This window comes from Meles meles, chromosome 17 (genome assembly GCF_922984935.1).
Source record: "Meles meles chromosome 17, mMelMel3.1 paternal haplotype, whole genome shotgun sequence".
NCBI classification, from domain to species: Eukaryota; Metazoa; Chordata; class Mammalia; order Carnivora; family Mustelidae; genus Meles; species Meles meles.
In genome coordinates this window covers 60,229,741-60,244,285 of record NC_060082.1, presented here as the reverse complement: position 1 = coordinate 60,244,285, position 14,545 = coordinate 60,229,741, and the positions used below count along the sequence as shown (strand labels likewise).

Genomic DNA, 14,545 nt, shown 5'->3' with positions numbered 1-14,545 from the left:
TATGTCCTGGGTGTGAAAGTGAAAAGCACATTTTTTAATACTCTGTTGACAAGCACCCCCCACATTTTCTTTCTTTAAAAAGTACTCCAGGAAATTAAAAAAAAAAAAACTTCTAGAATATGGTAAAATAAATCCCAAACAAACGGGAAGGACACAAGATCTAAGAAAGCAGAGAATGTGTCCAAGAATGCAATTAAATAACATGCTATTAACTAAGCACCATGCCCAGAAGAAAGTCAGTTCCCAGTAAAATTTCAACAAATACTATGATTAAAAAACTGGATACCCAAGTGGTATGATGAAGAAGACAGATTCTCTTTAGCCAACGGTGGGGGGGGGGGGGGGGGGGGCGCGGGGGGGCGCAACATGGCAACTGGAAAATCCAGGAAAAACAGGGATAGCCCCATCTGGAAGCCAAACTAAAGTACGTCCTGATCTGGAATACCAACATTTGTTCCCCACGGCTCTTAACACACCATACCCGTCACACAACTTTCTTTAGCAGCAGGCAGTATTTACTTATCACACTATTGATTACTGCTGCTCCAAATTAACAAGTGAAACTATTACAAACCTTGGCAACATTAAATAAATGTTACAGTTGACACAACCTGGGAGGGGACCATGAGGAATTCGGGGGTAAGATTGGGAGGGGTACTAGTTTTTCTCAACTCATAAAATGACAAGTTTAGAGATGATGCCTAAGTATCTTCTAGAATTAAGAGTGCAAGTGTTGGAAATGTAACTTTGAAGCCCTCTCCCCTCCTTCAGGAAAGAAGGAAGAGAACAGGTATTACAAGTTAAATTCTTTATTTTCACAACGGTGATATATATACTCGATTATGTAAGATTACTCAAATATAAAGCTTAGCATAATATACATAAAATTGAGATAATAATCACCAAAAAAATTAAAAGCAGAAAAGGTCTAAAGTGGTTATATCCAAGAAGAGAAACCAGTTTGAAGAAGTAGAGAGTAGAAAAGCCTTTTACTTATCATTATATACCTTTGTGTACTGCTAACCAATGCAAGAAAAACACAATGAAACCTTTGTCCACTCTTTCTTGTTTCTGTATCTCAGGCATTATATACCAACCTTCTCTTACAGTAGTTCAGACAAGACACAATTAGCTAAACAAACTCAAGAACCACCCTAAATCCCTGACAAAATGCCGTGACCACAATAGTTTACACTGGTGTTAAAACTCTCAAAACACATCCACATCCACTGTCTTACTTAAGCCTCGCACTGGTCGTAAGAGAGCAGATTTTAGAGCTTAATAAAGTATTATTCCAAAAGGTTTATGTGATTTGCCATACCAAAGAAAGTAAGGTAGAATAAATGTTAATAGGCCAGTTAAAAAATAAAGAAAAAATACCTTGCTACAGCAGTGAAGTCTGAAAATGCCTCCTAAACTATATAACAGAACATACAATAAATGAAACAACAGTAAAATACTTGGCTGAAACAGTTTTTATCGTGAAACACACACTTACCACATGACCACAATCTCATTCCTAGGTTACTGCCCAAGAAAAAATGAAAACACATCACACCAAGATACACACTCCCTTGCTCATGGCAGTTTTATTCTAACAGCCAGAAACCAGAAACAACCGACTGCCCATCAGCTGGTCAAGAGATAAACTGTATTATGGCCCAACTACGGAATGTGACGCAACAATAAAGAAACAAACTGATAACATACACAACAAAACGCTGAATCCTTGAAGTACTGCCCTACATAAGAGCAACCAAACACAAAGGGCCGCAGGCCTCTATTGATAAGAGATATTAGAAAAGGAAGATTCCAGTGGTATCACATCAGTGGTTGTCAGGGTTGAGGAAAGAGGACACTTCTGGGGAGACAGACATGTCTGCTGTCGTACCTGTAGTGCCCGTTACACTACCGCATGACGGCAGCAAACTCATCAAAGTGTACACGTAAAATTGGTCAATTTTATTGTTCTGGAAATTATAACTCAATAAGGTTGATTTTTGGGGGGCGGGGTTTTATAATAGGGTTGATTTTTTAAAACTCAGTCATACATAATCCCATTTAACTTCTGACAACGGCTTTTCAAGCATAGGAATTAACTACGACCCACAAGGAACACTGCAATCACGTATTTAAAAGGCAACTTTTAATCAGAACATAGATCCAGTACACAGAACTTAAGAGTCCTGAGAGTGAATCAGTCCTCATGCTACTCAATTTGGCCACGTGGATAAACACTCGTTGCCTGGCAACTGGTCTACACTCCGATTTCTTGATAAACATATTGACCACATTAGCAGGTGACCTCATAGAGGATAAACTAAGCTTTATGTTGAAGAGTTCTTCCTTTAGTATTAGAGAAGAATAGTGCATTTGAATTATTTACCTAAAGTAGGAGTGCACAAGTGACCAAGAAATACTAAAACTAGATCATGAAAAATAAAAATATGAAATGAGACATAAACACACACACACACACACATACACAACACAAAACCTTTTCACTTGGTCTTTTACTTTCAGACTCTCCTTACCTAACTTACAGGGCAGTTGAAACCATGAGTTTGAGGGAGAACTCTTTCCCCTTAAGCCTGTAAGCCCCTCCCCTGCTACGGCCCAGACTGGCTTAATATAAATTTACATGTCTTTAAATGCTGATGAGTTAGACACTTTTCTAGGTATCAAATCATCTGAAAGACACCTCTCTGGATTGTAGAATCTGTGGACACGGAAAAACACAACATGAACTTTCTGTAACACAACATACCAGGAGGCCAAGTCTTCGTAATGTTGATGATAAATGATCAAAATCAAGAATTACGAAGAATCCCTAAATAACAAGCAAATTCCTCACACATAAGTTAAATATTTCTCTCTTAACTGGACTTTGTGAACAGCTATGGAACAAATACCAAGTTCCAGGACACCACTGACCGTTAGCACACTTACCAAGCATACGACTTTCGGCTTTGGTGAGTACTTACCCCTCTTCTGAACCCAGCCTTCTTTCACAACGGTAACATCGCTCATGATGGCTCCCCTCTGAGCCCCCAACTTGGAGAAATGCTACTTTGTGGTATCAGCTTTGGGGTTTGGATTCTCTGCTGCTGCTGCTGCCCTTCCCACTCTCTAGTGATGACTCAGCCTGGAAGGAAGTATTGAAGAAAGAATTTCTTTTTTTTCCATTCTTGCAACTCACATAGCAATAACAAACAACTAATTCTTTGTAAATGTCTTCAACTGGCCTGACCTCACATAAAACTCTAACTCCTCAAACTGGGGAACTCATTTACTCAACAGTTCTAGAGTGAACGTGCTTCCCTGGGCTTATGACAGATTTCAAATGATAGTGAAACTTTTAACCTAAGAGGCTGTAACAGAAATGTCTTAAGAAAACTACTGTCACACCTAGACAAAGAATACAGAACATCTGTTTGGTGCTATGTGTTGGAGGTGAAAAGGGGAGAGACTGGAAGTTGGGGGAACTAAAAGTAACTTTCCTGTATGTCTAGTTCTGAAATCTCTGGGGATTTAGGAATACTTATGGCAAAGCAATTGTGACTATTTTTAATAGCTGTATTTTATGGAAAACACAATGTACTAAAAACCAGCACTTGCATATGCTTACTTTGCCCATACTCCAAGAAATATTTTAGACAATCAATGAGTTAGATGACAATGAGTTTTTGGATAACAATCAATAAATTTTCATAAACACTATGGAGTCAATTATTTCTTAAAATACACGAAGTGAAACAAAGGAATATGAAAGTGGAAAAAACTATGGGGTATCCAAGCTGTGTCAAGAACAGTTGCTTACATCTATCACTCTCAGGAAATCCTCACAATAAACCCAGGAGGGCACCATTAACTTCATTTCACAGACGAGTAAACTGAGGCTCACACGGATTAAGCAGCGTGCCTGATTTCAACACGACTACTGCGTGATGGAGCCCGGGTCTGAACCAGGCGATCACACTCCAGAGACCGCATTCCTAACTCCAAGACTCTACTGCCTTCAGATAAAAAGAAGCCAGAGTCAAAGTCTACACATTTGTATAAGAAGGGCCACAAATTTAGCAGGAAAGCTTTTAGGAAGCAAAGCAAATGAGACACAATCAGTTTCAATATTTATAGGATCCATAAATATTTTTAAAAGAAAAAAAGTTGCTTCAGACGGAATAGTTTTTCTTGGAATAAAAATCTGAAATTTATCCCATGGGTCTTTGTAAGATACCTTGCTGTATAATAAACAAAGTCCCCAAAAGTATCCTCATATATACACTAATGAGTTTTACAGGGCTATTTCTCATTGTCCCTCTCAACCTAAAAAGGAAAATGCCAAGATAAAACAGAGTTAAAAATATTTCCACAGAAAGGGACCAAAACATGTAGTCCAGGGTACACTGGCATTATATGTCCAAAAGCACAGGCATAAATTTTAGAGAACCAGAACGATGGACAGATGGACTATATAACTGTACTATTTTCTCAGACTGGGTTTTGTTAATAGTCCATAGCAGCAAGTTCAAGGTTAGACTCCCTAGCTATTACTGGAACTGAAGTATGGGTCATTTTCCAATGCATATTAAGTAGAAAACCTAATCACACAGCAGTGAGGAATCAAGGCTAACATTTTCTTAAGAAAGCTTGACCAAGTTTGTGTGGCTGAATAGAAAACCACCCCCACACATGCCCTCAGCACCTACAGGTAAGGCCAAGACTGTCCTCAGAAGCAATGGGGTCTGCCACTGCAGAGAAAGGGATACTAGAATCTGAATGTATCTTCCCAAAATATGTTTGAAAGAACACCAAAAGAAATTCCGGGGCGGGGGGGGAAGGGGGGGGGTGCTGGGAGAGAGAAAAAGAAAAAAAAAATTCTTTGGTCAAGTAAGTTTAGAAAAATTCTACGAACTATTCTTTCTCTTGAAACATCACTATTAACCTATTAAAGATATAAAATATGTACAACCTGTTTATCCCAGCAAATCCTCAACTTATTGAACCTGCAGGGCTCTTTTTTTTTTCTTTAGATATCCAGAGGAACACATTTTGTGAAATGGCCACATAACTCAAAGCAAGACTCATTTCATCACTAAAAATGGGCAAAAAAAAACCAAAACAAAAACAAAAAACCTTCAATAAAGAATCCAAACATTATTTTAATTTGATTTACATAACTTCCTGAAAACTGGCTCCATAATACAGAACCAGGTAACTAAAAGGGTTACCTTCTTCTATTACATAAATAATTACGAGGACATTAAGTACCGGGGTCCCTAGTGCAAACTGAGGACTTCAGGAGAGATGCACGCAGTCTTTCTCTTTGGATGCACCTGTAGCAAGGGACCTCATCTCATTCAAGCCCTTCTTGGTTCCTGACTATAAAGTGGTATTATCTGGAAAAAAAAAATTCCTATCTTAATATTCTTGGGATTGGAAATGGAACAGATCAGGGGTGAGCATTCAGTAATAACCAAAAAATGATACCACTCCAATAAACATATAAAATATCTTCCTTTCTAGTAAAATAATCTGCATTAAAACACACCTATAGAGAACACTAAAGAAAAGTACTTTCAAAATTCATTCCATTTTTTAAGCTGACATTTCACTGTTGGAATCTCAAAGCAGGAAAGGACCTTCATTTTGCAGTTGAGGAAACAGAGTCCAGATGGATGAAGAGACCTGCCCAAGGTCGCATAGCTGCTCTCTGAGGGAACCAAGAGCAGAGAACCAGGCACATGTTCTTTCCACTAGCACCAGCACTTTGGTACAAAACAACATACTGAAATATCCAGATCAGCCCAAATCAATGAATTTTGTTTTAAAATGAAACTGTTTCGGGGTGCCTAGGTGGCCCGGTCCTTGAGTGTCTCCCTTTGGGTTTCCACTCAGGTCCTGATCTCAGGGTCTTGAGATCAGCTCCGTGTTCAGCACACAGTCTGCTTGACAGTCTCTCTCTCTCCCTTTCCCACTGCCCCTCCCCACTCTCAAATAAATTTTTAAAAAAATAAGTGAAATGAAACTTTCAAAAAGCTAACTTTTAGATAAAAATATTTATTGGTGCTTTTATATTTAAAGTGCTGAAATGTATGTTAAATCAACAGGACAAAATTTATAATCATCATAAGGACCAGTAAACCCACACATTATAGAAGTGGCTTTATCCAACTGCATCTTAAACTCTTACCAAATTCTACCCATAATCATAACATTCAGCTTGAAAGTTGCTCCTGGGACTCTCAGCTAAAATGATACCTTCTTTGAAAACAGCTTAAAAGACATTCAAAGTATACTACTGCAGAATCATGGCCAGTAGGCTAGAAATAAATGCTGTCCTGTGTGCAAACCACAATGCTAATGACTCTTAAGCAATCCACCATATTCTTCGATTTAACTTCCCCACAGTGGCAACCCACTTGCACCAAGTCATCCGTGCTCTCCCACTCCCATGTTCCACGTGGCTAAAAACACTAATCTGCCAAACGATGAGCTGGACATGAACTTCCCCTCCTCCTACAGTCCCAGCTTCTCCAGAAATTACATTCTATCCAATGAGCTCTAAAAGACAAAATTTGGTTCCTTTTTCTTTTAAGCCTAATGCATTAAATATTTCATTGTTGAATAATCTAATTTTGTCTATTCTTTAAAAAAATGTCATACAAAATTCCTGGCAGATTCAATTTAGAATTTACACAAAGCAGTTAAACTAAAGGTACTTTCATTCAAAACTATTTGAAAATTTGATGATAACAGCATTTGAGTATCACTTCACAATTTACAAAACATTTTCACATCTTGTACCTCATTCAATACCATTACTATTTAGTAAGGCAATTTAACAGTGCGGGGCACATAAGATACGCCCAACAAATACAGAAGAAATGAATGAGCGGAAGAATGAAAGAGCAAAGATACAGCTTTACATAACTAATGAAGAACACACTAGATAATAGTATAAGAAACACAGAGAGCGGTATCAAGTCACCTTAAATACAAACCTGAACTCAAACATTATAAAAGCATCTACACAGAAGTAATTTAAATTACAATAAATATCCTCCCTTATTCCTTAAAATATGTTTACTGTAGACCTCCACTAATTATGAAGACTAGTACACATTAAAATTATGCTCCTTTTCTCCATGTTTTTTGATACCTTTTGTTGAGAGGAGGCCAAGTTTCAACTCCCAAACAACTAAGCATCAATGCTACCCAAAATTATCTTTGTGGAAGAAAGAAATAGAAAGAATGGCGTATCTTCTTAATGACATTTATAACAATTTTTAAAAGATATTTGCTTACTTAAGGCAAAAACCATTCGGTTTTAAGCAATAATCCAAGTTCTTCAAATGCCTTTCCAAAATCTCATTCACTCAAGTAACATATACAAGTAATCAGTAAACAGGTATTGATTGCCTACTCTGTGACAAGGACCACACTGAGGACACACGGAGGCAAGCAAAACAAAGGTTTGAAAAAAATCTTTCCCATGGACTAATTTGTTATCAAAGTGCTTTCGCATATTTGTGAATTTGACTCCGGAAACAAATCTGTATAGTAGCTACAGCATCTACAATTCTGAACCTAGGCAAACTGTGACCAACCAAAAATGACATTATTTCCTCACCATTACCATAGCCAGACAGTGACAAGTAACACCTGCAATTCAAGTCTCCTATCAGTTAGGTATGCTTTCTACCAAGTAACCCAGTAGGAACTCTCAGAAGTATGTGTAACATTTGTGAATATCGCTGTGAACATTTTTTCTGTGTTGAGTTATTTTTCAAAAGTCCAGTAAACACAACGTTTTCAAATAAATTAAAAATCAAATATAACTGCAGCATCACAAAGGAAATGACACTAACAGAAGACCAGAAGGTTGACAAAGTTAAAAGGCATGCCAGCAATTTTCTTTTTTTACAAATTAGAACAAGATTCACGGGTTAGCAATTTCCTACATGTTAATTTCTAAGTTCAAAGCTACAATACTATCCATAATACAACTTCCTCTAAACCATATCCTTGGCTGTAAATAATACTATGAAGAATATACTTGCCCTGAACCACGATTTTTTATATTCTTTAGCTATGCCTAGCCAAACTGAATTAATGAAGGACTACTAAGGTACAAAGACAAGAGAATTTTGCTACTTTGAAATACAAATGATTGTCAAGGGTAACCATACTACAATTCTACCCTATCTACCGATTTCAAGAAATAGGTGAAACTAACTTATGCCATAGTAAATGCCTAAAGTCATATAAAACTCTTTAAAGGATTCAAGGGAAAGGAAAAATACTGAAATAAAGGGAAATTCAAGACAACTTGCTCTGCACTTCAAATAACTCTCAGCCTATCTGTCCCTCTCACAAGTTGCTATCCTGTTCATAAACCTGTCTTACAGGGAAAGTGAGCCACAAAACTTTCTTCCGAATGCAGTAACAGACTTTGTGGATTTTCTTAAAACTAATAGATATCTTCACTGTTTCATCCTACAGAAAAATACTTGAATTGGCATAAGCAAGATTTCCAACTTTCACGCAAAATTTCGTTCTTTCAATTCGCAAATTTTGAAATATTCATACAAAAGTGGAGAGTATTTCTCTTCTTCTCTACCTCGGTTTAGGACATTTGAATGCCATTTGAACCAACACATCCATGAGTAACCAAACTAAAAACAGACAAACAAACAAACAAAAAAACTTGTGCTGGGTGCTGTATTTAATATTCTAACTTGAAACAACTAGAAAAATGCCCATTGGATTCCTCTGGTTCACCTAAACCACTGAACAAGCCATAGACAAATGATCTCCTACCTTTCTCATATTAAGTGTGGCTTGTCTCTATGTGAAGGCACCTGTAATACAACAGAAAAATGTTGAGGGTTGCCCCTGAAAGAATTTCGGTTGCACAGGTCGCCATACTTTTCCAACACACATATAAAATCCTTCTAAAATCTGCCTTGCGGACCTTGTTGACAATAAAATGAAAAAAAAAATCCACATATATACATAAAATACAGTTGGTATATGGTCCATTAAATGTCAAAAATCAGCATGACGGATTTTACCCCGAATTAAACCGAGAGTTAACCCACGGGCATGGAATCCTCTAACAAAGTTCATCAAGTGCATCAAGAAGAGCACTGGGCAGGCCCAGAACCTGGGGTCCCAGTTCCCAACGCCGCCCCACCCTGAGTGACGCTACATCAAGTCCTTTAATTTCTCTGTGCTTCACTTTTCTTAGCCATAAAAATAAAAGTGTAGCATTAGACAAACTTAAATAGCTTCACAGCTCTTCCAGAGTTGGTATTTATGATTCTTCGAGTTCAAATCCACCAAGCATCTACTTCGCTTATAGATGGCATCTCTGTGACAGCATCATGATTATACACAGTTTCTGTTCTCAAAAGCTGAATACACAGTTGGGAAGATGAAATATCCAAACATCAATCTTACTTAGACAAAATTCAAATTGAACTCCAATACTGGCAAAACACCATCTTCCTCCCCTTCCCATCCCCTAGACTTCCAAACAGAGTCAGAGCCTTAAAAGTCTTCTATAGATTTCTTCTGGTCAATCATTTTACTTCTCCCCCTGAATATTACCAAAATAAACCCATTTACAAAATGTGAAATCTTGGCAGTTGGTGATACCTAAATTATAAAGAAAGTACTGAAAAGACTGCTAAAAAGCAAATCTATGGGTCAAGAAACATGTATTAATTTATCTATCAACTACTACGTGAAGGTTACCTGGCAAAGGAAACCTATTTACGTCTAAATACCAATAGACCAGGGCACTGTAATAACATATGTAAACAACTGAACTTGGTCTCTGAAACAACTGAAATGAAAGACTGTTAAGAGTCTGTCGATAATACTTTTTTTTTATTCTATTAACGAGATTTCTATGGAAATTATTGTACTACCTTACTGAAACTGAGTATGTCACTGGGAAGTCTAATGAGAGGTATAAGCAACTTAGGCGAAATGCTAAGGAAAAAAAAGTGTTTCAGAACGAGGACAGTCAGACGGAAATGGCTTTTTATAATGCTGCATTAATAAGTGTTTTCTCTTGTGAAAACCACTTTCATAAAGTAGCAGGGGCTGTTGTGAAGATTAAACCAACTGACACACGTTAAGCACCTAGAACAGCGCCTGGTACTTGGCAAGTGCTAACCAGTGCCTGGCATTGACCCTAAACCTGACCTCACGCTACCACAATACAATTTTTAATTAACAACAGATGATTCAGGGCTATCCTTCCAGGTGACTGCAGAAGAGTGCAGAAGAGTGCCTGATGCCTGATGTATAAAACGAGCATTCAGAATACCAAGGCACACTCCTGAACCCTGGAGCTAGAAACAGAGCAACTTCAAATAATGTAAATATTCTAACACAAACTTACAAAAATTCATTGTGTGCATTAAAATATGTTAAGAAAAACAAAAATGCCAGTCAAATTATAAAACGGATTCGATCAAAACAAATGGTTTATTTTTCTGTCTTGAGTCTTATGGTATTCAAGTATAAATTATTGCAAATTAAGTATTTTTTAATGCTTAAAACTTAATCACATTATAAAGGCAAGATCCTATCAAATCATGGTAAAAATCCAATTAACATGAGTTAACAATAACTGCCTTATCTTCTCAAGGGTGAATTCTTGAACTAAAAAAGGTTAACAACAAAGTGTAGCTATCTTTTCACAAAAATATGCAAAGTTTAAGTAAACTCTAAACTTCCACAAAATCAATTTATCAAACAGGTTCCTCTTTTTAAAGAAAACCAAATAGTTGTAAATTTCCATTGAGTTATTAAGAAATAAAATCTCTTATATGTTTAAATCAAAAGCCAGAGTTTAAAAAAATCTTACATCTCTACTTTACATGAGATTCTATTATGCCAAGTACATTTGTCTTAGGATATGTTTAACCAGAACATGTTTAGATTTGCAATGATTCTGAAAACAAATTCTCTTTCTAATGGTAGTAATCTTCTGAATGATATGTAAATAACGGAAGTTTTTAATCAAACTAGCTCTGGCACACAGTTCACACTCAAATTATTTGTTGGAAGAATGAAAGAAATCTTATTTAAAATATTTTACAGCTATAAAAGTACATAAACCAAAAACTCTAAAGCTGAACCCTTAAGCACCTTCACATACACAACTTAAACTAAGAGTCAATGTCAAACTAAAAACGAATTTTCAGTTGGAAAACAACTCACTAAAGAACTTCTTACAGAAAGACTAAGCATACGGGACAAAACGGATATAAGTAGTAGTTTCCTAAGTTTTTTTGTAGAATTACTTTAGGTATTTTTTAAATGCTATTGGAAAACCTACTACTGCAAACACCTACCACAAACAAAACATAGCAACTGAAAACTATAGTTCTACACTCATCTAAATTCCAATGGTGTCTCATTCATGTGATATATGCGCTCTCTCACTTAAAAATTAGAAGCACAAGCCAATCAAAGATATTGGGGTCAACCCTAGTGAGACCAACAAAAAGCAGATCTTCAAATACAGTCTATGTGGTAAACTTTCCAAGTCAAGATTATTTGTTGCCAGAAGAAAAAACAAAAAAAACAAAAAACGACACTCCTGATATGCATCTTCCAAAGTATTGCACATTCACCTCAGAAATCTAGTAATTTACCAAGAGTTAGATTTCTTAATAAAAAATGCGTTCCTGTCTTAGACAACCACTTCCTGAATGTGTGTTGGTTTTGGACGACCACCCCCTGGGATACTCATGTTCATTTATACGTATTTTGCAATGATACTTAACTTCTGAAAGCAAACTTTCCTAAGCCATGTTTACTGGACTCTTCTAGCTTTGGCTTTTTCAACTATTTCCTAACAATGTATAACCTAATTTAATGAATTTCCACCAAACCCAAACGGGAGGGGGGTAGTAATTTACAATTTACAGTAATTTACATCTTTATAAAAGATATAAAATGACCATGCCTTCCCAAATATGGAACATACATCTAACTTGACGATCTGAAGCCCTTGGCAAGGTATTGAACTGCAAAAAAAGTCATCATTTCACATGTCTCAGCTACAGGATGAACTAAAAAAGTGTGAACATTTTCTTAATAGTACTACTTAATACAGATACATAGGTTCCGCCGTGAATTTATCTTTGAAAATGTAATCCATTACAAACTACTGGGCTCTCGACCAATTACCACACTGATGAAATGAGTTGGTTTTATTTTCGTAAGGTTCTCCTGATGCAAAAAAAAAAAAGGGGGGGGGAGCATCCTACCCATGGCTTAGGGGAAAGCCTTTCTCTGCTTTCAGAAGATAAACAGTCAATATCGGTATTGAAGACCTGACCCCAAAGAGACTCAATCCAGCCTAAGTGAAGATCCCCGGGGTAATCCCAAACAAGGAGTGACCCCGCCTGGGAGTTAGGGTGAACCCGGCGACCGGCCAGGCTTCAACTTTGGGCTCTGAGGGCCCAGCCAGCATCATGGCTGATGCAGACCCGATGCGCAGGAGGAGGAGGTGGACGAGGAAGAGGCTGGTTTGTTTACTTGCAGCCTGAGCCGCCACCACCGCCAACAGCTACAGCATCACTGGATCCGCCAAACCCAGCATCTTCCGCACATTTCTATTCTTAGCACACAACTCCCAAGCGGATTAAAACCCCACTACTATTAAAAACACAGACGAGCACGTTACCCACCTCCCACACACACCCCCACCCACCCCACCCCCCCTACCCCCCCTCCCCTCTCCAGGGCAGTCTTTTCCTGCGCGCCGGCTGCCGGGGAGGGTGGGGAGGAAGGAGACCCCGGGGGACGCCGGTGCATCCTCGCCTGCACCCCACCCCGCGCGCGCAGACAGCCCCCGCGCCGGGGAGCGCGGCAGACGGCCCCCTCCCCCCAACCCAAACACGCCGGCTCCCGCGCTCCCCGCGTTATATAAGCCCGCCGCCGCCCCCGCCCGGCCGGCGCCCCCTCCCCACGCCGCGCGGCCCGGGCCGGCTGGGAGCCGGAGCTGCGCAGGGACTGGAGGCGCCAGGGCCGGGGCAGCGCAGACGCGGCCGGTACCGCTAGGCCGGGAACACCCTCCCCGGCCCCCCGCGCGCCGCCGCCCCCCAGCTTCCCCCGGAAAGTGAGGGGGTGCCGGTGTCAGCGGCGCCGGGCATCCCCCGGCCTCCCCACCCACACCCACACCCGAGCCTCCGGTGACCCGGCCCCCGCCCACGCCCCCGGCGCGGTGACAACCCAGACGCCCCCGCCTCCCCCCCTCAACCCCGCCGCCGCCTCCCCATCCCCCCCCGTCCGAGGGAGGCCCGGGGCCGGGGGCCCGGAGGGAGCGGAGGCCAGGCGGGGAGGGGGCGAGCGGGGGGCGGTGGCTGTTACCTGCAAAGGCGGCGGCGGCGGCCCCGCAGCTGCTCGGGCGGCGGCGGAGGATGGAGCCGGGGGGGCGGGGGGAGGAGAGGGGGCGACTCGGGGGTCCCCCCTTCCTCCTCCTCCCCTCCTGTCCTCCCCCCACCCCGCAGAGCCTCTGGCCCCCCTGGAGCCCGGTGAGGCCGGCGGGAGGGCAGGCGAAGGCTGCAGGGGAGGGAGGAGGGAGCCGGCCGGGCCGGGCCGCGGAGCTGGAGCGGGAGGCGGCGGCGGCGGCGGCGGCGGCGGGAGGGGAGGGCGGAGGGAGGGCGGCGGCGGGGGGAGGAGGAGGCGGAGACTCTACATGGGAATCGGATATCGGCTACAAATTCAATTCATCACCAGAAAACACCGCTCGGGCGGGGGCCGGGTCACGCCGGCGAGGCGGCGGCGGGCGGAGGCTCCGGGTCCCGGGGCGCGCCCGGCGCGGGTCGGGGGTCTGCGGCCTCCTCTGGGGGTGGGGGGCCGCGCCTCGCCGCGGGGGTGGGGGTACCCTGCCGCCGCCTCCCCGCCCCCTCCTTCCTCCCTCCCGGGCCGCCGCCGCCGCGGATCGCTTCTCGCCGCCGCCGCCGCCGCCGCCGCCGCGGGGCTTGTTGTTGACTTTGAGGAAAACTCCTGACGTCAGGGGCTGGCTCTCGGCGACTGGCGGGAGCGGCTTCCCCGCGTCCCCGGCCCTGCCCGCCGCCTCAGCTCCCCTCCCTGCCGCGCCCTCGTCCGCAGGCTTCCCCGCGCCCCCCAAACCCGCGGCGCCCCGCGCCCCCTCTCCTCTCGCGAGAACATCCCCCCCAGCCCGCCGGAGCCGGCGGCGGGGGCAGGCTCTCCTGGGCGGGAAGTTCTGGCTCTCCCCGCGCCCTCGTGGCCCCCGAGGCCCGCCGCCCGCCGCCCCGGGGAGGTGGGCGGCGCTCCGGGGAGGGGGGGAGCTGAACCCGAGGGCCGCGAGCGGACCCCACCCTCCGCGCCCCGGGGCTGGGTCCCGAGCGCGAAGCCCTCCCCGAGCGTCCCCGGAGACCTGGCCGCGCGGCCAGAGCACACCTCTCGCAGGAGCCCCCCAGCGCGCCCGGCCGCGCTCGCCACCGCTGGGCGGGGACGGGTTGCCCGGGCATCGGAATGCACTCTTAAA

At 42.6% G+C, this 14,545-nt stretch overlaps 1 protein-coding gene across 5 annotated transcripts in view; it reads right to left on the bottom strand.

The window, feature by feature from the left end:
- Positions 1-13,519, bottom strand: part of AKT3 (AKT serine/threonine kinase 3) — a 302,525-nt gene extending 289,006 nt beyond the window's left edge. The window contains exons 1-2 of one of the 5 annotated variants that reach the window (XM_045982270.1): positions 13,402-13,519; positions 2,985-3,145 (exon numbers count right to left, since the gene is read on the bottom strand). In XM_045982270.1, coding sequence (XP_045838226.1) covers positions 2,985-3,030 — 46 coding nt within the window. In that variant the 5' untranslated portion in view covers positions 3,031-3,145; positions 13,402-13,519. Of the gene's footprint in view, positions 1-2,984; positions 3,146-5,271; positions 5,349-8,823; positions 8,843-13,401 lie in introns of those variants that run through there. The other 4 variants (XM_045982267.1, XM_045982269.1, XM_045982268.1 and 1 more) reach the window with 4 other exon arrangements.
- Between the last annotated feature and the right edge of the window lie 1,026 nt (positions 13,520-14,545).